This window comes from Calliphora vicina, chromosome 1 (genome assembly GCF_958450345.1).
Source record: "Calliphora vicina chromosome 1, idCalVici1.1, whole genome shotgun sequence".
NCBI lineage: Eukaryota > Metazoa > Arthropoda > Insecta > Diptera > Calliphoridae > Calliphora > Calliphora vicina.
The window spans coordinates 9,308,937-9,336,010 of record NC_088780.1 but is presented as its reverse complement, the minus strand read 5'-3'; the positions used below and the strand labels follow the sequence as shown (position 1 = coordinate 9,336,010).

Sequence of the window (27,074 nt, the reverse complement as noted above, 5' to 3'; positions counted from 1 at the left end):
TGGGTTGTAAACAACTGGGCTAATAAGTACACCTAATTAAATATACCTTGGCCGTCAACTGAAACCAGTGTTGTCAGCATTTTTTCAGTCTTCAGTGTCCTAGGTTTCTATAGTTGAAACAAAAAGTCGACTTTTCGCCTTTTTTTGATTTTTATATGGTCTACTTTTCGAACTTTCGACTATTGGTAATATAAGAAAATTCGACATTTCGCACTATAGACCTTTTTTAAATTTACTTTTTCGACTATTTTAGACTTTTTCCAACTTTTTACCATATATTGTGAAAAATACATGGTTTCTACATTCATTAATGCGCCTTTTATAATGTTTAGCAACAAAAATGAAATGTATTAATAATATTACTAATTTGGCATGTTTTCTATCATACACTTTTCTAAAAGTTTCCATAAAACTCCATGGAATAAAACAATATACACTCTACTCACTTTTTATTAACTTACTTACTTTTTTCTAAAAAACTCCAAACATTAAACATTGAATCTAGGGTTATATTTTGCTTAACAAAGAATATATCATTGGCAAGAGTAATCCTCACGCGACAAATTCATGTGAGGACAAGGAAACTTTGTACTGAAAACAAACGTCATTAATTGTTATGATAAATATTTGTCAAGTATAGACAGGGCTTTATTGCAATAAGATATCGAAACATCATGTATCATTTTGAGAAGGAATTTATAACTGAATCCACAGAATGACTCAAAGCTATAACTTTTAGTAGTTTTTATGATAAACGTAAGGTATGGAAAAACATGAACGTAAACCTGGATTTATGGCAAATCGAGTTCTTATGTGTAAAACATGAATTTTGCACTTTTTAGTGCTTTCACGTCTGCACATTCGTTTTTAAAGTAGTTATCATCACTGTTCTCTCTCTAGAGCTGCATTTTTGACATTTCCAATTTGTTCATCATTTCATTGCCATTGCATTTCACTAATACACGCGCACGTCAGTTTTAAAAATTCAAACGGTTCATTTAAGTATTTTTTCAGCATTCCTTTTTTTGATTTCTGATTTTTGATACTTTTCTTTTACGTGAACGAATAATAAAATATTTTCGAACCTATTTTATGAATAACTTATATTGCAAAAATGTACAAAAAACCCACAATACCTATTAGGGGCAAGGAAAATCATACAAAAGCTAGCGAACATCAGACAGGACAAAATGCAAAAAGTCATGTTGGCGGGAGTCAGCGTCCCGGACAAATGGCTGTGAAAAAGGTATTTATTTTGTGGTGTATTTGTTTTAAAAATTGTGAAAATATCTTTTGAAATAAATAAAGCCCCTAGATACTGGAAAATCTACTTTGCATACAGCGGCTGCTGCTAAACCTAGCGCCTCCTCTCAACGTAGCATGATGCCATTGTCTTCAACTAGAATTGTGGATAGTGCTGCAGCAAAAAAGGAGTCGGCGCCAGCACAAACATCAAATGCGGCTAAAATTCAAAATAAAGAATCTAGTGCTAAACCACCGATAAAGGAAGCGCCGGCGAATATAGAAAGGAAACTGGAAAAAGAGGCAACTACTTCTGGTGCTAGTAATAATAACAATAATAATGAAAATAAGACTGGTAAGATGTTGTGTTAAGTAGTTTGGAATTATTTTATTTTTGTAATGCTATACCTATGATTTATTTTCTTAAATGGAACTCAGCACAGAGTTTTCTAATTTGTTCACCGTTGGCAGTATTTTTCACATTGAGTGCATATTTTAGTAGGTATAACCATAGAGAAATATTATATTTATGGATATATCCTATAAATATATAATTTTCAAATCTTATTATCTTAAGAAACTCCAATTTTCTGAAAATTTTGAAGGGCGCAAATTTTATACACAAATTTGTATGCGACGCCGATTTTGTGGCAGAATTACCCCCAACAAAAAGGGCGACTATTAAAAGTAAGCAGTTTTGCGTAACCAATAAATCGCGCAGTAGAAGTAAAATAAGAAAAATTTGATTTTCGTGATCGCATTATTATTATAAAACTTACCATTATTACAGTAATTTTTGAAACAAAATAGATTTAAAAAATCGAATTTGGTCCAAATGTGTTAATAATTTGGGATGTTTTAAAGCTATTTCTAAAAGCTTTCAAACGATATTAAAAATGGTTCGATCTGATAACACATATCATATCTCAACAAATCCATCATATCAATGTGTTTTTTTCCTTGTCGTCCATAATCTAGATTTCTTCCTATAGCGATCCTAGTATCAATAATAAACACATTTCTGATTAATTTCTTTTCCAGAACTTAAAAAAGATGCCAAGAAAATATGGTCTCTAAATAACTTCGACATTGGACGACCTTTGGGTCGTGGCAAATTTGGAAATGTTTATTTGGCCCGTGAAAAAGAATCAAAATTTGTGGTGGCACTTAAAGTACTATTCAAACAACAAATCCATGAATCCAATGTAGAACATCAAGTAAGACGTGAAATTGAAATCCAGTCACATTTACGTCATCCTCATATACTTCGACTCTACGGCTATTTTCATGACGATGCACGCATTTATTTGATTTTGGAGTATGCACCCAAAGGTACACTCTTTAAAGAGCTGCAATCTCAGCCTTTGAAACGTTTCGATGAACGACATTCAGCGATTTATATAAAATCGTTGGCTTCGGCTCTACTGTATCTACATGAACGTGATGTCATACATCGTGATATTAAACCGGAAAATTTGTTGTTGGGCCATAAGGGCGACTTGAAAATTGCCGATTTTGGTTGGTCGGTTCATGAGCCCAACTCTATGCGCACAACACTGTGTGGTACTTTGGATTATTTGCCACCCGAAATGGTACAAGGTAAGCCGCACACAAAAAACGTGGATCTTTGGAGTTTGGGTGTGTTGTGCTATGAGTTGCTGGTGGGAAGGGCTCCATTTTTGGCCACAGATTATGATGACACGTATAAGAAAATAATTAAAGTGGATTATAAATTGCCGGATCATGTTACAAAGGCTGCGGCACATTTCATATCAAAATTATTAGTTTTAAATCCACAACATCGTTTACCCCTGGATCAGGTGCTCATGCATCCCTGGATTATAGCTCATACCCAATAAGCACTGATTTGAAACACACCCTTATATTTTTGCTGCAGTTTTATATGTTCTTTTTTTACTTTATATTTATCTCATTTAACTTATTAACTATTCTTGCTTTTGTGTTTAGTTCTATTAATTTCTTATGCTTCATGTGTGCTTCATGTTTTTTGCTCTTGTTTATTATTTTAAATAGAAATTTTATTGCATGAAAGTTATCGAATTTTTTTGGGAGCAAATGATAAATGAAAATCCCAAATGGTTTGATATGTGCTTTTTATAAAACAAAAATCGTTTTAAGCATTCTTTTTTATTACTTCTTTTCATTTATAGAATTTTTATTTAATTTCATTGTAATTTTTAAAAAAATAAACAAAAATTTTAATACAAATGATTATAAATTTTTAGTATGTACGTGTTTTTTTTATGATTTTTTAAATACTTTAATATTAAATAATTTTGTTCGTAATTTTTTGCGAGACTCTTATGAGAAAAATTCATTAAGTTCCTGTTAAATGGTGGTGAAAATTCGTATGATTTTTTTTTTAAAAAAAATATTTCAACATGTGCGTTAGAACGTCTTAATTATTTATATGTTTAATGTTTTATTCGAGAGAGCTTTCCACAGAAGGTAATGTACATTTACAGAGATCGAAAATGTACATTTTAAAAAAGTACTTTATGAAATAGTACCTTTTTAAAATTGTATTTTAAAAAATAAAAATGAACGTTTTCTTTCGAATCGTATTAGGGAGTAGCTTCCGTTACCTTCGTATTTATTTTTTGTCAAAAGACGCTCTAATGCACTTGTATTAATAATTATACTGTTATTTTTTTTACACAAAAAGTATTTTTTCCAAAAATTCACATTTATCACAGTAATCAACTAAAAAGGATGTAAAATAAATGAAATTAATGCAACATGAAAGCGATCATTTTAATTGATGTTTAAAACTAAAGGATTAGAACAATTACATGAATGCATACTTAGAAAATGAAATTAAAAAAATATATATAAGTAAAAAAATCTTAAAACTAATAGAAAAAATACTTAAAACTCCAACCAGTTAGGCACGTGTAAAGATAAATTTGGATTCATATTGAACACATAATACAGATTTCTCAAAACAAGAAAAGTAATACCAATAACTCTACAAAATCAGATGGAACATTTGTTCGTTCCATCATAAAAAAAACATTCATAGCTAAATGTTAATTAAGCCTGTCCAAATCTATCTTGAATTACACACACAAAACCCCAATACTAGAGTTTACTTAATGTAGTTAGTTATGTTTTACAAATATAGTTAAACCATTAAAATTTTAATTGCGTATGGCTTGACCACCAGCTTGTTTACGAGACGGATTTGAATAATCATCTGTAACAATAAATTATATTAAGTTATACAAATCATAATAAGATTTAATTTTCTGAGAGTTTTAACAAACCATCATCATCCTCTTCCATAGCACCTTCATCTAAACGTAAACCATCACCAAATTCTTTGCCTTGATCATCGGCCACCTCATTTTTAAGACTATCATCTAGCAATTGCTGCTGTTGATTGTGTTTGATAGCGATATCGCCCGCAGCAGCGCCACCATCGTTATCGGCTCCTAAGCCTAAACCTCCATCATCGTCATCATTACCACCATCGTCGTCTTTATCATCGTTTAGATCCTTGTTGTTATTGTTTTTATTGTGCTCCTTGGGCTCTTGATCGGTATCGAAGAAATTGTTAATGTCATCATCATGTTGCAGATTATTTGAATCGCCTTCTCCCAAAGCATCCTTCATTTCATGACCACCTGAATCGTAATTGTTGTTATTGTTGGCTGATTTTAAAGCTCCGCCACCATTTTTATTCTCATTAAAATCATGATTTCCATTTTCATCCAACTGTGAGGGATCATCATTGCTTTTAAGCGCCTCGTTATTGGATTTTTGTAATAAATCTTCAAAGTTGTCCGGTATGGGTGCAACATTTTCGGGCAGTTTACGTTGATTGGGTGGCAAAGCCAAGGGCGGCGAATTGCTGCTACTGGTGCTACTGCCTCGAGCCGTTCTCACATTTGCTGAGGTGGCATTTACCTGTGAAGCTGCCTGCACTTGTTGTTCGGACTTTGATGTGGCTGTTGAAGCCAATTGGCCCTTGTTTTTGGGCGCACTCAAGGGTGCTACTTGATTTTTATCATTTTCCTGACTCAACTGACGATTGGGTTTTTCCTGCTGCTGCTGTTCATCATCGGCTATACGTTTAATGGGTTTGGGTACAATCTGAAAATTTTCAACGGAATTTAATATAAGACTACCATTAAAATGTTTAGCTGTTAATGGTCTAATATCATTGTTAGTATCTAATGGATTTTGCAATGGTAATGATGTTTTAGTAGTTTCTTGTAGCAGTATAAGCTTATCCTTAACACCTACATGAGCATTTGATGGCTCAATACTACTGGTCACCCCACGGCCATTAAGCGTTTTAGTCTCTTTATTATTATTAGTAATGTTTAACGATATATGGTAAACGCCTTCACTCACAGAATCTTGATGTTTAAAGGATTTTTCACTAGTACTAGGATTGTTGTTGCCCAATGTTATATCCGGTTTTGGGGCTACTGGTTTGCGAGAATTGTCCCTTGCCTTGTACTCACAATGCGACTGATAATCCTTAACGATGTCTTCCAATTCATTGATGCGAGTGTGCAAACGTTTGTTTTCCACTTCAACAATATTGTATTTTTCCTAGAAAAATAAAAATATTTAAGGTTGTAGAAATTAAAAATGTGTTATAATACTACTAGATTGTGCAAATGAAACCTTAACGGTTTTTTTTATTGAAAGTCCGGTTATTGGTAAAAATCAATTTGTATACCCCTCTCCATAAGTTTGTCATTCCGTTTGTAATTTCCACATTATTAAAGGGCGAACTATTTTTTTAATGCCGTCCGTATTAAAAAAAAATAAAAACTCGTTTTTTGTGAAAAGTGTTTTCCGGAATAAATTTAGGTTTTTTTAAAAAAAATTGTAAAACATTTATTTTTGTTTAAAATTTTAATTATTGCTGAGAAATAGTTTTTAGTTAAAAACCAATTGTAAAGTATTTCGGACTTCATATTTTTACTAAAAAAATCAATGTAAAAAAACATCTTAAGGAAATCAATACATACCCTCAATTCAATAAGTTCACCCGACTTATTGGACTTTTCTTTTTGCAATTCAGATCTAATAGACTGCAGTTTCTTCTCCAAGCTATTAATATTATCCAATTGTTCTTTATTGGCCTTTTGGGTTTCCTCCTTTAAATGTTTGTGGTCACTTTGCAATAGAGTGTGGGTTTGTTTCAATTTATCATAACTCATTTGTTGTTCGACCTCTTCTTTTTGATATTTTTCCTCCAACTCCTTGATTTTTTGTTCCAAATTGCGCTTAGTTTCCAATAGCTCATTGCGTTCACGTTCTAGATTCCTTTCCAAATGGTACTTTTGTTCCACCAAAGCTTTTAAAGGAATCAGTAAATTAAATTAATATAAATTTAATTTTTTTTAACTTTTATTTCATTTGCTTACTGGTCAAACGTTCGTTTAAAGCCTCCTGTTGCTGCTCACAGTGTAAACGTTGCTCTCGTGTCTCGTCCAGTTGCACTTGAGAGCTGTGAAAAATAGCCACCATACCTACCATTAGAACTAGAATACCTAAACACACCAGAAATCTGCAACGCCCTGTCCGGGCAAAACGTGTGCCACTCATCTTCCTTTTATCCAGTTTTATTAGTTTAGTTTTAATTTTGACAATGTCGACAAGCTTGGGAAAGTGTTAATTAATTTAATTTTCACAGAACAATATATTTTCTGGATAAAATTTTCCAATTTCTAGATTTTTTTCTCTTCTACGGGATGTAACACTTTCAGCTGTTCACAACAATTTGTTAAAAATTTGATCTGGCAATGACTAGAATATTTGAAGTTGTTGCCATAATAATTTTTTACGATAAGGAATTTTATCGCCACAGAAAATTACAAAAGAAACACACACAACTGAAACGACTTGGCGCTTGAGATAATCACCGTCTCCATGTAACATCAGTTTCGATATTTTTATGTTCGTAACTATCAAAATTTATTACTTATTACAGTTTCTTGGTAATTAATGGATTTAAAATAAAAATATTTTCTAAAATAAACAGAACCAAAAATGGTTGTATTTCATCATTGTTTTATATTTAAAATAAGATTGCTGCTGTTTGATTTTTAAAATTTTGTCGCCGGTCGTTGTAATTGAAATTCAATAAAATACACCGTCGATTGACAACTAAACATATAAAATAACATAAAAGAAAATATTTGTATTTTTGCAATTTAAGCAATTTTAATGGAAAACTAATTAAATTTTACAATATGCCAACAAATATAGTAAAAGAATTTAAGGTAAAGATAATTTGTTTATAATTTTTGTATGAGTTACAAAATTTAACTTTTTTGCAGAATCTGGAAAACAAATCTTTGAAGGATTTATATTTTCATGTTGTGGCCGAAGATGGAGTAAAAAGGAATATTTGTGCATTGGTAAGTTTTTATTTGTTTAATAGTGTATGGGATTAATAACTACATATTTCATATTAAGGACAAACACTGGGCTCCCCGCTCAATATTTTCTAACTACACCAGTTTGGTGGTAGCTGGAGGATATTACAAAACAGGTGCCGCTTTACAGGAATGGCAACATGAGGCAGACAATTTCAAAAATGATTTGGAGTTTCTGTTAAGCTTAAAACACTATGAGTATGAAATTTGTTAAAAAATATTTAACAAAACATAAATTATTGCAAAAATCTCTATTTTTAGATTCTGGTCCTATATGGTGTTTCAGAAATCGGCTTTAGGCTGCGTAGTTTCGTTCCTTCAAAAAGCCACACCATTTTATATAAACATCTGCACCGAGCCGCCAAGCGACTATGTGCAAGACCTTTATGAGACTTTACTCAATTTGGTATTGCGTATTATTTGCCGGCTATTAACACCCAAAGAGTCAGCTGACTCTTGGCTGAAAAAGGATGATATGCGAGAATTAATCTATAAAAATTTTCTTATTTCTGTTCCCATGCTCTTTGATCTTTTGGTAGCTGTGGGTAATGCTACTCCCGATAATGGTGCCATATTGCAAAGAATATTTGACACTCTGCTGAGCATAGAACCCAATTATAAAAAAGATTTAATTGCTGCATTAAACTTCTTTCGGGCTGCTTTTCGTTCCATTCAAACTCAAACGGAGAATGAAGGTTTTGAGGGGGCAGGTGGTGGTTTGCCCGATGATAATTGTGAAACACCCTTTGATGATGTGGCCCTGTACACTTTGGATTGTGCCTTTACCTTAAGTGTTCTGCTGGATGTTTGTCCCTCTGTTAGAACATTGTGTGGTGAAATTAAGTTGGGCCAAAGTATAGCCAATTTTTATGACAATACTTTGCCATTTCTGTATAAAAATATTTATTCAATTAACGAATCAGCCAAAAGTTTAATGTGGCTAAATCAGGCTCGTTTGCAATTCCTGCAAGCATTTCGAAGTATTTCTTACTCCTATGTGGAGGCTGTGTTGGCGAAACCGTAAGTTGTTTAAAAGAGATTCAAAAAAATTGATTGTTTTTATTTTAATAAAACTTAAATTTCAGTAAAGTCAGTATAATGCCCACGGAAGAATTTATTGCTTTATTAACTGAGTGCCTGTCGGAACAAACATTTGTTATAGACTATGAGCGACACTTTTCAGTGGCTTTGGACATGGAGATCTTGAAACAGGCCTGCGAGGAGTTGTATGTATTTCTAACTTTTTATGGCCTTCTCCATGAGTGAGCTTTATTCGGCACATCCTTATATAGCTCTCTTGTTATAAATTTAAACAAATACTCAATGCTTTATTTAATTAACTTTCTAGAGACACATTTAAAGCCAATTTTGTTGTGCAGGGTTATCGAAAAGAAGCCGAAACCTCGAGTAAGGAAACCATAAACAATTTACAGAACTTAATAGCAAATCAAGAGTTAGCAAACTTCAATGATGTCGTTAGCCAACCAGAACCCATGGTCGAAGTTAAACCAACAGCAAATAAAACCAAACCATCAACCGAACGAGATTTGGAATTGGAAGTTGCTATGGTTTTAGATTGTTTACCTCATTTGGGTACTGGTTTTGTGAGACGACTTATATCACGCTATGACACCAGCGAAGAAGCAATATCAGCTGTACTGGAAGACAATTTGCCACCTGATCTAGCCGAGGCCGATCTCAATGAAGTTTATATACCACCCGATCTTCAAGATAAAGTTTATGAACAGACTGGCGTCAAACACTTTAATATTTATGATGGTGATAAGTATGATGTAATGACCCAGGATAATCCCCAGTGCATTATAAAACAAGGCAAAGGTTTTCCCAATGCCCCTCAAAATGCCACCCAACTATTGGACGACAAAAGAGATTTGGCTGCCATAAAACATCGTTATCAGGAGTATTCAATGGTCAGTGAACGAGATCCAGAAGATGACGAATACAACGATGAATATGATGATAGTTATGAAGCTTTACTAGAAACTGAAAGACGTGTGGTGAAGTCAAAAGATCTTAAAAATGTAATGGCCAATGTTGCCGATGAATCGGAGGAGAGTGAAAGTGAAGAGGAGGATGCTAGTCAACAGGCGGACAATCAGCGCAATAAAAATGCAAATTTCTGTGAAAATCCAGAAGATATAAGAGCTCGCTATGAAGCCAGGCGCCAGGCAAAATGGTCCAAGAAAGGAAATGTTGTGCCACAGCAGCAACCCCAAGACGTGGTGGGTCGTAGCAAAGGTCAGGGCCAGGAAAAAGATGTTTTACGTAATCGTCAGAAAAAGGAGGCACATAAGTCGTCTAGAGCTAATCACAATCGTAAGGCGGGCGCTTCTTTCAAACAAAGTAAGGGTATGTTTTAAGTAAAATTATTATTTTTTTTGAATATGTATATTGATATTTAATCTGAATTAAATAAATTTTTGGTAAATGTAAAGCAAATATAGCACAAAAACAGTCATGTTTATGGCATTTTTTAGCTGGCGAATAATAAGTTCCAATGCGAAAATATTTGTTTATTTATTGAGAACAAATGTTGACTACTGTAATTGAAATAGGTTGTTTGAAACTCTATATATTTTGCGGCATTATTATATTTATTTTATAAAAATCTTAGGTACACATACAGAATTTAACCAGTTAAAATAAAAAAATTAGAAGATTTATATATGTATGTTGTTGTTGAAGAACAAAAAGTTATTGATTTTCTCCCAACTTTTTTAATGAATCATAAATAATCTTTGCCGATGGACGATGGTCAGGACAAGTATTTGTACACAAATAAAACAGCTCCACTATAGTGTTATAATCACTACTTAGACTAAATGCCTGGGGTAAAGGAGGTCTAGTGCCGTAAGCCATTTCCATAAGAGTAAAGTCTCCCGGTTTCTCATCTTCATCTACAGCATCTGAATCTACTTCACTCTTTGTATCGTCCAAATTGATGGTATGCGGTGGTACCAAAGAAATAGTTTCATATATTATTAAGCCAAAACTGAATATTTCAGCCTTATGGTCAATAACATCCTCTTCGCTAATGATTTCCGGTGCAGACCATAGATTTGTTCCGACGTAGTGAAGCTGAGGATTTTCGTTGAAATTCACAACACCCTTGTTAAGTGGCAAACTTACACCAAAATCACAAAGTTTACATATTTCAAAATCACCTTTAACCAAAACATTATGCGACTTTAAATCTCCGTGCAGCATTTTCGCTTCAGTATGTAAATAATCCAAAGCACTGGAAATATCACTCATCATTTTTTTAATATGGATTGCGGGCAAAGCATCCAAATCATCTTCGAAACGTTTTTCCAATAACATTCCCAATGATGTACTACAACATTCCAATGCTAGCGTTTCAACTCCATCATTCTCATCCTGCTTTATGGCCCGAAAGCCCACAATATTTGGATGTTTTAATTGGCGCAAAATTTCAGCCTCCTTAACTATTCGCTCATTGAAAAGTTTGGAATTCTCTTTGTTCGCAGCTATAGTGCGCTTTGAAACTCTTTTAATTGCCCAAGGGGAACGTAACTGTCCAGTAGAGCGCGGAGAACGTTCCAAATAGTAAACATTAACACCAGTGCCATAGCCCAAACTTTTCATGAGTGGCGAAGCTGGTACTTTAAATGGTGTTTGGGGTTCTTGCACATTAGTGAGATGTAAATTACGCATAACACGTTTTGGTGTTTCCATTTCAGTAATAACCAATTGTTTACGATTATTTAACTATAAAATAATACTTTTGCGTTGATTTGTTAAAAAAAATGAGGCGCGTCTCGTTATTTTTGAACTTTTAGTTTTTCTTATAACCAGTGATGCCCATGGATAGAGATAATAAAGTGCTGCCAGATCTGTACAATCTGTTCTACTTTATATGTTTGGTTAAGACATCTGGTAGTATTATCAACATAAGCATGCGTTGCCAACTAATATTAACAAATGATTTGCCAACTTGCTGTGTAAAAATAAATGGCGGTTAAAACACAAACAAAACTTTTAAAAACAATCTTATTTTAAAAATAAAACAATGACAATTCTACTACCTCGCATATTTGTTTATAATTTTTGAAAACATTAAATAGTAAAAACATCACTTTAGTAATCTTTATAGTATTAAATACTTTTCATATATTTATTGCTTAACGTAAAAAAAACATTTTTTATATACAAAATAACGATTATTTGGTTTAAATTATTTATAAATATAAATAAATAAACATACAATACATACATAAAAAGGTATAAAAAATTGTAATGCTATTGGAGTGTTGTTTGGTCAGAGATATTAAAACCCCAATTAGAGGGTTTAGTTGGTAGAACCTTTGGTTTTGGTGGTAAAGGTGGTGGTCCTTTATTAGCTGCATTTGTTGTAGTATCAGTTTCATGCTGATTAGTTGATTCGCTAGAATTTCTGTTCATTGGCAATTTATTGCCAAAAGAATGTCTAGCTAAGGGCTGGGGTCTTTCTAGGCTTAGAGGACGTTCGTCCGTGGGAATTGTCTTATTAACTGGACTTAAATTTGCTCTTACTCGTCGTAGATTTACGGCGGACATTTGGTCGTTTTCATTAATATTATCATTATTCTCTCCCGACATTTGATTATCCAAGCGTGTTTTTAAGCTCATGAGTAGTTCGTCTATAATTTAAGAAGAATTTATGTTAATTATCTATTATGTTGATTTTTTTATTGTATATTTTGAACAAACCTTGTTTTTCTGCAACTCTTTCGGTAACTTGCAATTTTACACCAGCTTTCAGTTTGGCTATAATTGGTTTATTAAATTCGTTTGAAGTTTGAGAGCTATTCGAAGAGATATTAGCTTCCGTGGAATGTTGCTGATTATTGGACGCATATTGTTTGTTTTTCAGTCGAATCATTGACATGAGATGGGCATCTTTTTTGCTATTCAATGTACCAAACATTGAGGAAGCTTCTGAACCGCATTCATCAGACTGAAAATTTAAAATTATTAGAATTGTTAATAATTTTTTTTTTTAATTTGATTTAAGAATTAATTCATTCGTAACTTTGTACTTTATGAAAAAATAACTTACCTTTATGGAATACTGATCTGTCGGCTGTAGTTTAGATTCTGGCTTTGCTTTATCCTGTATAATATCATTGAAAATACTATTGGTGATTGCATCTAAATTATTTTGCGAGCTGCGCAAATTATTGCGAAAACTATTGCCCATGGCGTTGCGTGCCACGACTTCATTGGCCAATTCTTTGGACTTTAACCATTTCATAGAAATATTATCATTTTGATAGTCCACCAAACTGCCCGCTTCAGCATTCTTCTGGACAACAATCTGCAAACGTAGACCATCGGCTGCAGTCACCAGTTGACTTAAATCTAATTTTGCATGACTATCACGACGCAAAACATCGACTGCTTCCAGCTCATAATTGTATTTTTGCAAAATGGGTCTCACCACTTCATGTAAATATTTCTTTGGTTTACTTTTGACTGAAATAACTTTGGGATCGGGCAAATAGAGTTTAAACGTAACTCGCTGTTCGATCTCCACTTCCTCGCCGGCCAGCTCTTGCGTTGAGGCCTGTAAATCAATTGCTTGGGAGTGGCCTTTAATGACCACATCGTATAGTTTGTAGCGTAGACCACGTTTCTCCAAGACACGTTCTACCAATTGTTGTATGGTCTCATTGGGTTTTATCTGTACAATGGTGGTGGCACCATCGCAAAACTTAACCCTGCATAGAGAACAACCGGTTTCGACAGCTTTTAGAGAAGTGGGTAGAGAAGATCTTAGAGTTTGTATTTGACTATCAGAGTTTTCCTTTGGAGGTTTAGCTTGAGGAGGTAGTGTAGAGGAGAGTAAGGCTAGTTTGGAGGAGGGTACTAAGAGTGTGTTCAAACCGTTCGAACTGCCATCGGAAGAGTTATTATCGTTATTAGCTGTGTTGTGTTCTTCACTTAAGAGATCAACACGATCTCGAGATTTACTTCTAGTTTTACGATGCCAAGGTAAGATTATTTTACGTCGGCGTTCTTCGGCGTTGCTGGCCGATTTTTTTAACTAAAAATAAAAAGAAATTTTGTTAAAAACTTAGCTATTACTATTTCTTAAAGTTTTTTAAGAATTTACCTTTGGTGAGGCACTTTGTAAAAAATTTGTTTTCAATAAAACATCCAAATTTTCAGCACCATACGGTAAGGGTTGATCTTTTTCCTCGGCCTGCACACAATTCTTATACAAATCCGAACGTATAAACCTTTGATAGCTATCAAATTTCATTAAATGAAATATTTGCTTTTGGGCGGCCACAAACAGATTGCGTTCAGCATTTTTCAACATTTCCTCACTAAGATTCCGAGTGTGCGAATCCAAATTGACGGGCTCTCGACAGCCATTGGCTAAATATTTTTGAAATATTTGTTTAGCCTGAGCTTGGCGTTCGCTAAGACTTTCCGTATTGCGATAACGTTCACAGCTTGTCCAAAAATAGATATTTTCAGCGGAAAATTCCAACTTTAAAAATTCAGCAAATGTTGCCAAGGCCGCCGGTTCTTGCAGCAAATGTTCAAATGAATTGGCCCATGACTTGACGCCATTGCTTTGCGAGGAGATCAACTTTTCCGATTGTGTACGCATAGGCATTTTCTGATTAGCACTCGTTGATTTGATAATGGAACATAGTTTGGGATCCGACGCTGTATTGTTAAAGACATTACTTTCCGATGCAATCATGGAAGCTGAACAACGTAGGCCGGGACTCTTTTGCTTAGCACCACTTAGAGCATACTTATCGGAACGTGGTGTACGCAAAGACGATTGTTCCCATACACGACGAAATGGTGAGGTATTTCCGGGAAATAGACGAGTCTGCAAAGTAGACAAAACATATTTTTTTTTATGAGATACGGTTAACGGCCATTTACATATATTTGAATTATTGAAATATGTATTTATGTAGATCATTTGTTCATTGGCTAGACATAGTATGTAATTTTCTTGTTTTTTTTTTGTTTGTATCTAGTACAAACGCATTTGTTGTATAAAAAGATCGCAGAGGAAATTAATGCTGCTACAAACTAATGCTAATATGTATTAGCTTTTGTAATACAGGGTGCTTTGACAGAATATTATAGACTTTTCCATTAAAGAAATCAGCACAAATTAATTTGTTTTCCTAATACATCAAATGTTTTGAATTCATTTCTTTGAGAATACATTCTTTATAGAACTAATTCCTTATTGAATTATTAAAGTTTAAAAATGTCTTCAATTGAAATGACTCAATTCATTTTGTAAATTATTAAAAGCAAAATAAAATTGGATTAGATTGAATTAAAAAAAAATTAATCCTTTAAATGTTGAATGAATTCTATTATGAAGTAATTCCATTATGAATTGATTCAACAATAAAAGTCTATGAATGAAGCTAAAGAATTAATTTTTTGGGGAATGGATTTATGGAATGAATTACTGACATTTTTAATTCTGAATTAAGCTCAAATTGAATTAATAAATTCTAAGTTCTGTTTTAAGTTTTGTATATTACAATTTGTTCGATTTTTTCTGTAGATTATTGTTGGTTTAGGGTCACACGTGTATGATATATCGTCATTATTCTAGTAAATGTTCATACATATGATGTATTTCAAATAAAGCCTCAGACAATTTGAATTTCAATATGTTTGTACAATATTTATATGTAATTTAAGTTCAATGATACTTAAGATTTTGCACAATGAATTAAATATGTGTTGTAAGTTCTACTGTTACTTAGAAAATACATATACAGTGAGTGACAATACAATAAATATTGAAAACAATTTTTGTTGAAATAAACATTTTTGATGCAAACAAAAATTTTGTGAAAATAATTTTGTTTTGTTATAAAAATTTATTTTTGAGAGAACAATTTTGAAATTTTTATTTTCAAAATTGTTTTTTTAATTTAAAAAAAATATTAGTGAAAAACATTGATGACAAAAAAAATTTTGTTGATGAAAAATAATTCGGGTTAAAAATATTTTTCCCGATTTGAGCAATTGTAGGTGCAACTTACTATGTATGGCCTTATATACAGAGACCCTTAAAAGTGAGTAAACACCAGTGATTTTTTTAAGATCATAAAAATCATTATAGTCCGATTTGAATCTATTATTCAGCTCAATCTCCAACAAACCGAAACTTTTAAATTGTAATCGATGGATAGATTTTAGGACTTTCATTATCTTAAAAAAAAAATAAAATAATTTGTGGTGTTTACTCACTTTATATATTTATTTATTAATAAAGATAAAATCAAGTAAAGTCAACGGTTGTCAGATTGTCAGAAGCATGCTCAGAAAATGGTTAACACAACCATGAGAACTTGCGTTGAAACATATGTTTGTTAACCATTTATTGAATATTTTCTGACAACTTTGTAAGAATATGACAACCGTGTATTAGAGGCCTAATAGAGCTAGCTATATTCGGCTGTGACGAATCTTAAATTCTAAATATATTTGAAACATAATTTTTTTATTACTTTTCATTTCAAATTTTTTAGTGAAATAAATATTATGTCAAAATTTATTAGTGAAAATAACTTTTTTTTTTTATTAAAAAAATAGGGTTAACATATTTGGAAAAGTTTCCATTGTATAAACAACGACTGCATGAAAATCTCTTTTAAATTCATCATATTTTTCAATTCAATAACATTTGTACAGGTTTGTTAAAACTGTTATAAAATGTTCTACATATTTTTTAAACGCCAACATCGTATCGTAACTTTTCATTAACAGTTTTCAAACTCCTCTCGCAAAAAATGTTCACTTCTCGCCACTAATCACATATTGGCATGACATCCATAAGTGTTGTTTACAAATGACTTTTGTCATTAATTATGTATTCATTTAAATTTCAATGACATACCCAGTATGTACTGTTGTTGTTTTGTTTAAATGTGTATCGTTAAATACTCTCGTATCTTATAAAGTGTCAATTTAAAATCAATTCAATTTCAGACATTTACAAATTTGCATAAATAATTGTTAACAATCTGAACAGTTTTCTTTATACGTTCTTCATTTTTTGTTATTGTTTTTTTTTTGGCTGTGAACTTAAAATAAACGTATGAATACGTACTTTCAGATCTTTCTGTTTTTGTTGTTGTTGTTGCAGGAAGTGAACAATTTAAATATAGTATGTAATAATAATGCAGTAGATTTAAATCAAAATTAATTAAAAATCAAGCTACAAACGAAAGATGCATTTTGTGTTGCACGTTGTGATTTTGAATGATGCGAATGACTGCAAACTAAACGGTTTTTGTGTAAAAAAAAAAGTAAACCTATATGTAGAACGGGGACTGACTGGCTAATAGTCTGATAGACATACGGGTAGAGAGAGAGTGAAAAAAACATAATAAATCAAATGACTCAATTATGCCTCAATAACGAGACATACAATTAACTGACAAATTGTTTAATCTGAAAGCAACAAGTAAAAGTTCTAAGTTTATTCGGTTTTAGCGAATTTTATTTACCCTTTGACCTATGAAAGTACAAAAATACATAAATTAACACGAAGTCTAGTTATGTGTTAACTAATAGTTATATTGTCGGTTAAAACAGTTTAGTTAATGGGGGTTAGACAAATTTTTTTAGTTCTTGAACTTTGTTTTATTTTTCTTGAGAAAAAATTGTTTTATTGTGTGAAATTACAATATTTTTTATAGTTTTAGAGGCACCACAAAGTTTTATATTTTTTGAAAATTTTATGAAATTGGCGTTTTTAAAATTTTTTTTTGTGTATAACAGTTTTTTCTATAGGAAAATTTGGTTATAATAGTTTTTTTTATAGAAAATGTGTGTATAACAGTTTTTTTTCTATAGAACAATTTATGTATAACAGTATTTTACAAGGAAATTTTGTTTTATAGAAACATTTTTGTATAACAGTTTTTTTTTTCTATAAAACAATTTGTGTATAACAGTTTTTTCTATAGAAAAATTTATGTATAACAGTTTTTTATAAGCAAATTAGTATAAACTATTTTTTTTATAGAAACATTTTTGTATAACAGTTTTTTTCTATAGAACAATTTGTGTGAAACAGTTTTTTCTATAGAAAAATTTATGTATAACAGTTTTTTATAAGGAAATTATTATAAACTATTCTTTTATAGAAACATTTGTGTATAACAGATTTTTCTATAGAAAAATTTATGTATAACAGTTTTTTATAAGGAAATTAGTATAAACTATTTTTTTATAGAAACATTTGTGTATAACAGTTTTTTCTATAGAACAATTTGTGTGAAACAGTTTTTTCTATAGAAAAATTTGTGTATAACAGTTTTTTATAAGGAAATTAGTATAAACTATTTTTTTATAGAAACATTTGTGTATAACAGTTTTTTTCTATAGAACAATTTGTGTATAACAGTTTTTTCTATGGAAAAATTTATGTATAACAGTTTCTTTATAAGGAAATTAGTATAAACTATTTTTTTTATAGAAACATTTTTGTATAACATTTTTTTCTATAGAAAAATGTATGTATAACAGTTTTTTATAAGGAAATTAGTATAAACTATTTTTTTATAGAAAAATTTTTGTATAACAGTTTTGTTCTATAGAACAATTTGTGTATAACAGTTTTTTCTATGGAAAAATTAATGTATAACAGTTTTTTTATAAGGAAATTAATATCAACTATTTTTTTATAGAAAGATTTTTGTATAACAGTTTTTTCTATAGAACAATTTGTATATAATAGTTTTTTCTATAGAAAAATTAATGTATAACAGTTTTTTTATAAGGAAATTAGTATCAACTATTTTTTTTATAGAAACATTTTTGTATAACAGTTTTTTTTCTATAGAACAATTTGTGTATAACAGTTTTTTTCTATAGAAAAATGTATGTAATACAGTTTTTTACAAGGAAATTTGTATAAACTATTTTTGTTATAGAAACATTTTTGTATAACAGTTTTTTTCTATAGAACAATTTGTGTATAACAGTTTTTTCTATGGAAAAATTTACGTATAACAGTTTCTTTATAAGGAAATTAGTATAAACTATTTTTTTTATAGAAACATTTTTGTATAACAGTTTTTTTCTATAGAAAAATTTGTGTGAAACAGTTTTATCTATAGAAAAATTTGTGTATAACAGTTTTTTATAAGGAAATTAGTATAAACTATTTTTTTTTAGAAACATTTGTGTATAACAGTTTTTTTCTATAGAACAATTTGTGTATAACAGTTTTTTCTATGGAAAAATTTATGTATAACAGTTTCTTTATAAGGAAATTAGTATAAACTATTTTTTTTATAGAAACATTTTTGTATAACATTTTTTTTCTATAGAAAAATGTATGTATAACAGTTTTTTATAAGGAAATTAGTATAAACTATTTTTTTATAGAAGAATTTTTGTATAACAGTTTTGTTCTATAGAACAATTTGTGTATAACAGTTTTTTCTATGGAAAAATTAATGTATAACAGTTTTTTTATAAGGAAATTAGTATCAACTATTTTTTTATATAAAGATTTTTGTATAACAGTTTTTTTCTATAGAACAATTTGTGTATAACAGTTTTTTCTATAGAAAAATTTATGTATAACAGTTTCTTTATAAGGAAATTAGTATAAACTATTTTTTTTATAGAAACATTTTTGTATAACCGTTTTTTTTCTATAGAACAATTTGTGTATAACAGTTTTTTCTATAGAAAAATTTATGTATAACAGTCTTTTTACAAGGAAATTTGTATAAACTATTTTTTTATAGAAACATTTTTGTATAACAGTTTTTTTCTATAGAACAATTTGTGTATAACAGTTTTTTCTATGGAAAAATTTATGTATAACAGTTTCTTTATAAGGAAATTAGTATAAACTATTTTTTTTATAGAAACATTTTTGTATAACAGTTTTTTTCTATAGAACAATTTGTGTATAACAGTTTTTTCTATGGAAAAATTAATGTATAACAGTTTTTTTATAAGGAAATTAGTATCAACTATTTTTTTATAGAAAGATTTTTGTATAACAGTTTTTTTCTATAGAACATATACAATAGTTGACAAAACAATGTAAACTTTTTCAAATATTCAATTATTAGGTCGCAATCCAAAAATATTCTTAAAAAATGTTTATTTAAATTTGTAAATAATAGTATATATTAAGGAAATACTAAAATTTTAACAACAAAAAAATCAGAACATAATTAAATTCTGAAAATAGAATACAAAAACCTAAAAAGTATTGACAAAACTATGGATTAATTTTTAATTTTTCAAAAATGTTTTGTTTTTTATTACTGCTTCACAAGGACGATCCATTGAACGAATTAAAGAGTCAATCGTCTTCATTGTAATATTTTGATAAGACTTCGAGGTATAATTTTGAGTCCGTAATTTCCTAATTTAGATTATTGAAATTATGTTTTACGAGGTTTTCCTCCCAAATGTTGAGTTTCGTCAATACCTTTCTCACGAAATTTGTTTATAATTTTTTAAAGTTCTGATTTATTAATTCAATATTTATCACAGATAGTTTTTTGCTTCAATCCAGCACTAAAATCGTTTATTATTTTGGTTTTTAAATGTTCGTAAAACTTGATGCTTGAAATTTTTACTATTTTTTTAAAAAAATTATGAACAGGTTTTCTACACTATTCTACACAGATAGATTAGATGCAGTAATTTTGGATTATAAAATGATTTCATTAATTTGGATCATAATATGATTACTTTGGATCATATTATGATTGATTTGGATCTTAATATGAATACTTCAGAAATGATGGAATATCACCCCAATATTTGATCATAATATGGTATTTTGTGATACTAATAATGATCATAATATGTTTGGACTACAATCATAAATCTTATCAGATTATTTTAGATCACGTTTAGCACAACCATGATTTTTATCTGCGAGAAGAAATTGAATTTAAAAAAAAAAAAAAACAACCATGATCACTGATGTAAAAACCTCTTTAAAAGGTATGATATTACAAAATTTAAATTTTTAAACGAAGCCTAATATTTTCATTTCATTAACACCATAATGGGGAGGGTATAATGCGTTTGTGCAGATGTGTGTAACGCCCAAAAATATTGGTCTAACACCCACCTTAAAGTTTACCGATCGACTTAGAATCAGTTTCTGAGTCGATTAAACGATGTCCGTCCGTCCGTCTGGCTGGTTGTCCATGTAAACCTTGTGCGCAGAGTACAGGTCGCAATTTTGAAGATTGGAAATTATCGGTCATAAATGTTTAATTTATATATGTATCTCTACAAATTCCGCTCCAAAAAAGTTTTATATATACAAAATTCATCTCACTAAATTTTGTTACGATCGGTCCATAATTAGTCATAGCTCCCATATAGACCCGATTCCGAAAATCACTTTAACGTGCGTAAATCACTTAAAAATGTTGGTATATACACAAAATTCAACATAAATAACTTTCATATAGACATAAATCACACGACCTAATTTTATGGTGATCGGTCCATAATTGGTCATAGCTCCCATATAAGGCCCACTTCCGAAAATCACTCACGAATATAAATTATTGATATTTTAAAAGAAAAATATTTTTACTCATTTACTTGGTGTAGGGTATTATATGGTCGGGCTTGACCGACCATACTTTCTTACTTGTTTTTATTTAGCTGGGTGCACACTTTTCCTGATCACTGTGCAAAAATGTTTCTTCATTTTACAATGTTTTTCTAAGTAAAAATACCACCATATTTCCCCCATCACCCCGGCATCAAATTTAATGTGAAACTCATCAAACATAAAAAAAAACTTTCTTCAGTTTAATAGACAGACGTATTTTTCATTTCATTTTAAAATAGAAATTAATACCATATAAATTTTGTTAAGGTTTATAAGATTTTTCAACACTGTTTTTAATATTTGAAATTTTTATTTTTAATATAATCTAATCAATTTGCAACTACAATCTAAAAAAACAAATAATTTTGTATAATTGTTCAGACATACATATATGTATAAACAATTAACAAAAAAATAGTCATAGTCTTTTTATATATTACATATAATTTAGCGAAAATCATTATTATTGTCATACCATTTATAAAAATACTTTACAAATTCACAATGTATAGAAAAGCGGGGTCTGGAGAGTAAGTAGAGTGAGTGGGTCTGAAGGGGAGTTTAGCTTAATACATGTTGTATTTATTGCAAAAGAGAAAACGTGACTATTATTTATGGTGTTGGGGACAGTAAAGAATTCAAATTAGTTTTGTTTTTTTTTTTTAATTTCATACACTTAATTAATACACATATTAACAATAACTCTATAAGCTCTTACTTTTTTTTTAGTATATGCAAAATTTTTAAAAGTTTAATTTATTCAAAACTTATTTAGATTTCGATTATTTTTTTTTGCTTTGTTTAAACCAATACCCGCTTGTTTGTTGCTCGCCAGTTTTATTAATTTAATTTTCTTAAATTTCTTTCAATTAAGCCAAAGTAACATTTTTATTGTGAAATTTGTTTTTTATTATTATTATTTCTTAAATCAGTTGCGCACTATTTCGACATGTTTGTTGTGTGTAAAATTTCAACTTCAACGCTCAAAATACAACTGAAATTTTGCAAATGAAAGAAAAAGAAAATAGATTCAACAAAATGTTGAAAACCTCAAGTCAAACATATAAATTCATCATATATACGAGTAAAATTTTTTACTCATATACAAATTCATTCCCCTAGTTAAACGTTGCGGGCTGGTAGAGTACGAGCACTAGTAGTGAATTGAAAGTGCCCATTAATTGAAATTCCCATAGAAAGAGAGACATGGAGAGACATTTAAGAGGGATGGTAGGTAACATTTTTAATTATGGTACATTTTTTTTAAAAAAATGTACATATATGTACCTTTATTTTGATGGAATTGGTACTTTTTATAAGTATAGTACTTTTTTTTAAATTATTGTTGTAGGGAGAGAATATTTGATTGTGGGGAATTATGATTATATTGACACTGACACTTTTCCAAATCCAAAAAATATCTTAAGAAATTTATTTAACTCCCTGTCTATACTTGACAAATATTTATCATAACATTTAATGACGTTTGTTGTCAAGACAAAGTTGTCTGGGAAAAAGCACTAACAATTTTGTAATAACGAAGCAATAATATTAATAAAGAATAGTAATTTTTTATCTTAACAACCATTTTGACGTTTATCATGATAACTAATTATCAGGTATAGACAGGGGGTTATTTACATACTTTATTAACCAAAAACAAGTAAGAGAGCTATATTCGGCTGTGCCGAATATTATATACCCTTCACCAAATTATATTTCAAAATACAAATTTTAAATATTTTTAGGTAAACAAAATTAATTGTTTTTGCAGTTTTTCATTTTTTGGAAAAAAAAATTTTTTTCGAATTCTTTTTTTAAATTTAAATTTTAAAAATTTTTGTTTGTTTTTTCAATTTTTTTTTAATATTCAGCGAAATTTTTTTTTCCAAAGTTGTTTTTTTATTTTTTGCAAAAATTTTGTTTCCAATTATTTAATTTTTTTTCCAATTTATTTAAAATTTTTTAAATTTAAATTTTAAAAATTTTTATTTTGTTTTTTAAATTTTTTTTGGGTGAAAAAAAAAATCGGTTTAAAAATATTTTTTCCGATTTTGACCCGTTGTAGGTCCAACTTACTATGGTCTTATATACGTCGTTGCAAAGGTCTTTGAAATATCTATCATTAGATATCCACATTGTCTATATTAATGACATAGTAATCCAGATACATATAGGTCAAAAATCTAGGTTGTCCTGGTTTTTCCTCATATTTCAGCCATTTTTGGACCGATTTTAAATAGGAAACTTTGGATCCCGAATATATCTGGGGTCTTCAGAAAATTGATTTCAACAGAGAGACAGACGTACAGACAGACGGACATGGCTTAACCAACTCCGCTATCTTTAAGGATCCAGAATATATATACTTTATAGGGTCGGAAAATTATATTGTGGAAATTAGAAACGGAATGACAAACTTATATCTATATACCCTTCTCACGAAGGTTAAATTAAAATTCGTTCTACATTTTTTTATTTCATTCCTTTTTTATATGAAAACTTTTCGGTTTTGGTTCCTATTCACCTCCTCTGGATGATCCGTGCCTGTTTTAAGGTAATGACAATACAATGTAAACTTAGGTTCAATTTTTATAAAAATTGTCTGGCTCTTTAATTTTTTGTTGAATATCCCTTATCACAGAGACAAGTTCTTGAATCGTCTTCTTTGAAGTATTGACCTTTCTTTATAACCGCAACAGATAAAGCTTCGTTTGTGGTATAATTTTGAGTCCGCATTTTGCGGTCTACAATTTCCCATATGAGTTTTATGGGATGGTGATCTTCCGATTGGACAGCCCACTTCAAAACACGTATCTCATTGGATAGGCCCAGCATATAGATACAGCATATAGATACATAACCATAACCTTTAAAATCGATATGTATCCGATTAAAATCATAGCATATTTTATGATATTGTTACGAAATTTGAATTCAAATACAAAGTTTTCTAATGGCTGGTTTCAAGTTGCATCATGTTTCGCAACATTTCCATTTCTGGAGATTTCTAATTATGAACAATGTTGTTTACCGACCGATTAACAGCAGTTAACATATCTGTGGAACAACAACATTGAATAAAAGCTTTGAGTTGATCATTGTAGAAATAGAACATTAATGAAGCTACTGGAAGGAAGATGGCGCTGTGCATGAACCGTGGCAACGGTTGCAGTCGGTGTTTAGTTGATGATAGACGTTGTTAGAAGTTATATCTGTACATCTGAAAAGAGAACTGTATTCTTTGGACTGTCTCTATCAGTTTAAATGTTCATTGATAAATTGTATAAAAACAGTAGTTTTTTGGAAACAAGAATATAGCAAACAAGACCAGCCTCATTTACCCTGCGACTAACAGTTCGAGAACTAATTTTAGATTATTGATAACCTGCCTGGGAGTAATTTTTGGCAATTTCTTAAACTCTCTTGCTATTAAGTAGCTAATCTTGTCTTGTTAAGTATTTACAGTACCTGTCTCACGAAATTTTTTTATAATCTTTAAAATTTCTGATTCCTTAATTGAATATTTATCACAGTTTATTATTTAGGTTTTTAAATGTTCGTATGTAAATCGTTTTTAAAATTTATTGTGGGAAAATAATTACAAAAAGGAATTACAATATAAAAACAAAAAAAATATTGAAATTATGGTGAAAACAATTGAAAGTAGGCGTGGCACATACAAATTACAAACATAATGATAAACTTAAAGTTAAGGGCATAAAAAAGTACCTTAACTGACATTTAGTACCATTTTAATAACTTACATTAACATCCCTGTTAAAAAACATTACAAGAGAGAAGAGCAGTTTACTCAGAATTGACTTACAAACTCAAGTATATACAAATGTATCTATGTTTGTAGATACATCCATACATACATATATAAATAATAAATATTAATCAAAATTTGTTGATGTGATGCATTTTTTATTTGTCTTTTTTAAAGATTTACCTTTAATGTTTGTTTGTGTATATAGTAAATATGAGCAAGACAATTTCAAATTATCAAGAGAACGTGAGAAATTTTTGTTTATTATTATTATTTTGACATTCTAGTAGATACAACCTATTTGGGCGAGTCCCATTAAAATATTGCTGAGATCAGTGTTTTTGTTATTGTTGACTTTATAATAACTTCATTCATTCATGGCTGGGAATGTTTGTGTTAACTCTACAGTTGAGAAAGAGAATGAGTAGCTACTATGCCGAAGAGTTTAATAATCAATTGCTGCTACAGTGGAACTCAGCACATGTGTATGATTCAGTAAATTGATAAGACAAAAGAAATTCCAAAAGTACGTTTATTTTATGATATAAAAACATTTACTTTAACACTTTCTACGCTGTGCACGGCCATATAAAGCGGGTCTTTTGAGGCACCATATATGGACGGGGGAATTACCTTGCTGTTGTAATGAATATGTTGTTTAAAATGTATGGGAAAATAAGGGGTATTCAAGATATTCTTAAAGAAATAATATTTCAGGAATGGAGAATTTAAAAAAAAGTGCTGAAAATATTGTTATACACAAAATGTTCTATAGAAAATTCAGTTATACACAAAATTGTCTATAGAAAATACTGTTATACACAAAATTTCCGTACCTGAGAGCGTGAATTCGGTTATATTGCATTACTGGAAGATAATTATTAAAAAAGCAGGACTGCCAACTTTGTGAAAATATAAATGCGGGATTTTCGAAAAAATCCCACGTTCTTAAGTCATACACCCAATAACATTTTCAACATACAATTGTTTGATCTTCGGAAATGGTGTTGCTGATTATAAAAATATAATTATTTATCAGTGACTTAAAATAGATTGCACTACAAACACGTGGTTTATTTATGTTGAAGACTAATCCTTAGTAAGTACTTAAAATTATAATTCAATTTAAAAAATAAAATCAATTAAATACTTACACAAATACTTGAAGTACTTCCTCTAGCTCTCTGATTTGTTGTATCCTCTAATACTTTCTTTTTGGCCTTTGTCTCTGTCTTTATCTCGCTGGGTTTTGACGTGCGCAATTGTGCTGGGGGTAAGTCAGCGTTTTGTAAATTTTCATTATCACTAAGTGATCGACGTAAGTGTGTTATCTTGGCGCGTTTGACATGAAATGAACCACGTAAAAATCTAGCCAATTCGTAGGCAGCATTTCGTTGCTGCTGTTGTTTTGCTGCCGCTGGTGGCGTCACATTAAACGAGGGCAACAAAGGCGGATGCAAATCAAAAGAAGATTCTGTCGAACTATTAGCAACATCATCATCATGGTCATCATCATTTGCCAGTTGTTGACTATCGTCATGTGAGGGTTCTACGTCATTACAACATGCCAAGGGTTTACAACCCATATCGTTGAATTCTGATACTGGCGAACAGGATCTACTAGACGAGGGAGATATTGAGGGTGTGGGTGGCAGAAAATATTGCTCCAAATTAACGCTGGGACATTGTGGCGTTTGGGCCAAACTCCTGCTATCCGTGTTACCAATATTGATACAGTTATTGTAGTAGAACCTTTTAAATTTCTTTGGAGTGGATTTGGCAGTGCTATTGCAGGCCTGCAACTCCTCAAACTCTCTAACAAAACGTCGCAAATTCTCGCGTTCGCATTCGTTGGGGCGGCGTTGATTCTTTTGACGCTGCGGTGTCGATTGTATGTATTTAACCTCAAAACTAGATTCAAATGTACCAGAATCATTAATATGAGCAATTGATTGTACGAATGAATGTGGATGATGATGCATTTTGTAAATTTTCTGAA

The 27,074-nt window shown here is 30.4% G+C and overlaps 5 protein-coding genes across 7 annotated transcripts; 2 read left to right on the top strand and 3 right to left on the bottom strand.

Annotated features, from left to right (window-relative positions):
• Positions 1-1,023: 1,023 nt before the first annotated feature.
• On the top strand, positions 1,024-3,487 carry aurA (aurora A). Its single transcript, XM_065498922.1, has 3 exons — positions 1,024-1,246; positions 1,309-1,597; positions 2,284-3,487. The coding sequence occupies exons 1-3, from the start codon at positions 1,115-1,117 to the stop codon at positions 3,099-3,101; spliced, it is 1,239 nt and encodes a 412-aa protein (XP_065354994.1). The 5' UTR covers positions 1,024-1,114; the 3' UTR covers positions 3,102-3,487.
• LOC135949375 (putative uncharacterized protein DDB_G0287457) lies at positions 3,384-7,009 on the bottom strand. Of its 3 annotated transcripts, none has more exons than XM_065498919.1 (5): positions 6,651-7,009; positions 6,252-6,580; positions 5,512-5,826; positions 4,530-5,358; positions 3,384-4,459 (listed from the first exon to the last, which is right to left on the bottom strand). In XM_065498919.1, the coding sequence occupies exons 1-5, from the start codon at positions 6,829-6,831 to the stop codon at positions 4,404-4,406; spliced, it is 1,710 nt and encodes a 569-aa protein (XP_065354991.1). In that variant the 5' UTR covers positions 6,832-7,009; the 3' UTR covers positions 3,384-4,403. The 3 variants fall into 3 exon arrangements, with proteins under 3 accessions (XP_065354991.1, XP_065354993.1, XP_065354990.1); XM_065498921.1 differs by having other exon boundaries at positions 5,623-5,826; positions 6,651-7,008; XM_065498918.1 differs by having other exon boundaries at positions 4,530-5,826.
• Positions 7,010-7,367: 358 nt separating this feature from the next.
• On the top strand, positions 7,368-10,137 carry LOC135949374 (activating signal cointegrator 1 complex subunit 2). Its single transcript, XM_065498917.1, has 6 exons — positions 7,368-7,508; positions 7,566-7,646; positions 7,705-7,862; positions 7,926-8,684; positions 8,750-8,890; positions 9,013-10,137. The coding sequence occupies exons 1-6, from the start codon at positions 7,479-7,481 to the stop codon at positions 10,043-10,045; spliced, it is 2,202 nt and encodes a 733-aa protein (XP_065354989.1). The 5' UTR covers positions 7,368-7,478; the 3' UTR covers positions 10,046-10,137.
• A 123-nt stretch (positions 10,138-10,260) lies between these two features.
• On the bottom strand, positions 10,261-11,422 carry LOC135963831 (lymphokine-activated killer T-cell-originated protein kinase). The gene has a single exon (XM_065515820.1). It carries the CDS (start codon positions 11,379-11,381, stop codon positions 10,380-10,382), a length of 1,002 nt encoding a protein of 333 aa, XP_065371892.1. The 5' UTR covers positions 11,382-11,422; the 3' UTR covers positions 10,261-10,379.
• Positions 11,423-11,782: 360 nt separating this feature from the next.
• On the bottom strand, positions 11,783-26,795 carry LOC135949372 (regulator of G-protein signaling loco-like). The gene is made up of 5 exons (XM_065498916.1): positions 26,230-26,795; positions 13,801-14,538; positions 12,745-13,731; positions 12,396-12,642; positions 11,783-12,325 (listed from the first exon to the last, which is right to left on the bottom strand). The coding sequence occupies exons 1-5, from the start codon at positions 26,659-26,661 to the stop codon at positions 11,946-11,948; spliced, it is 2,784 nt and encodes a 927-aa protein (XP_065354988.1). The 5' UTR covers positions 26,662-26,795; the 3' UTR covers positions 11,783-11,945.
• Between the last annotated feature and the right edge of the window lie 279 nt (positions 26,796-27,074).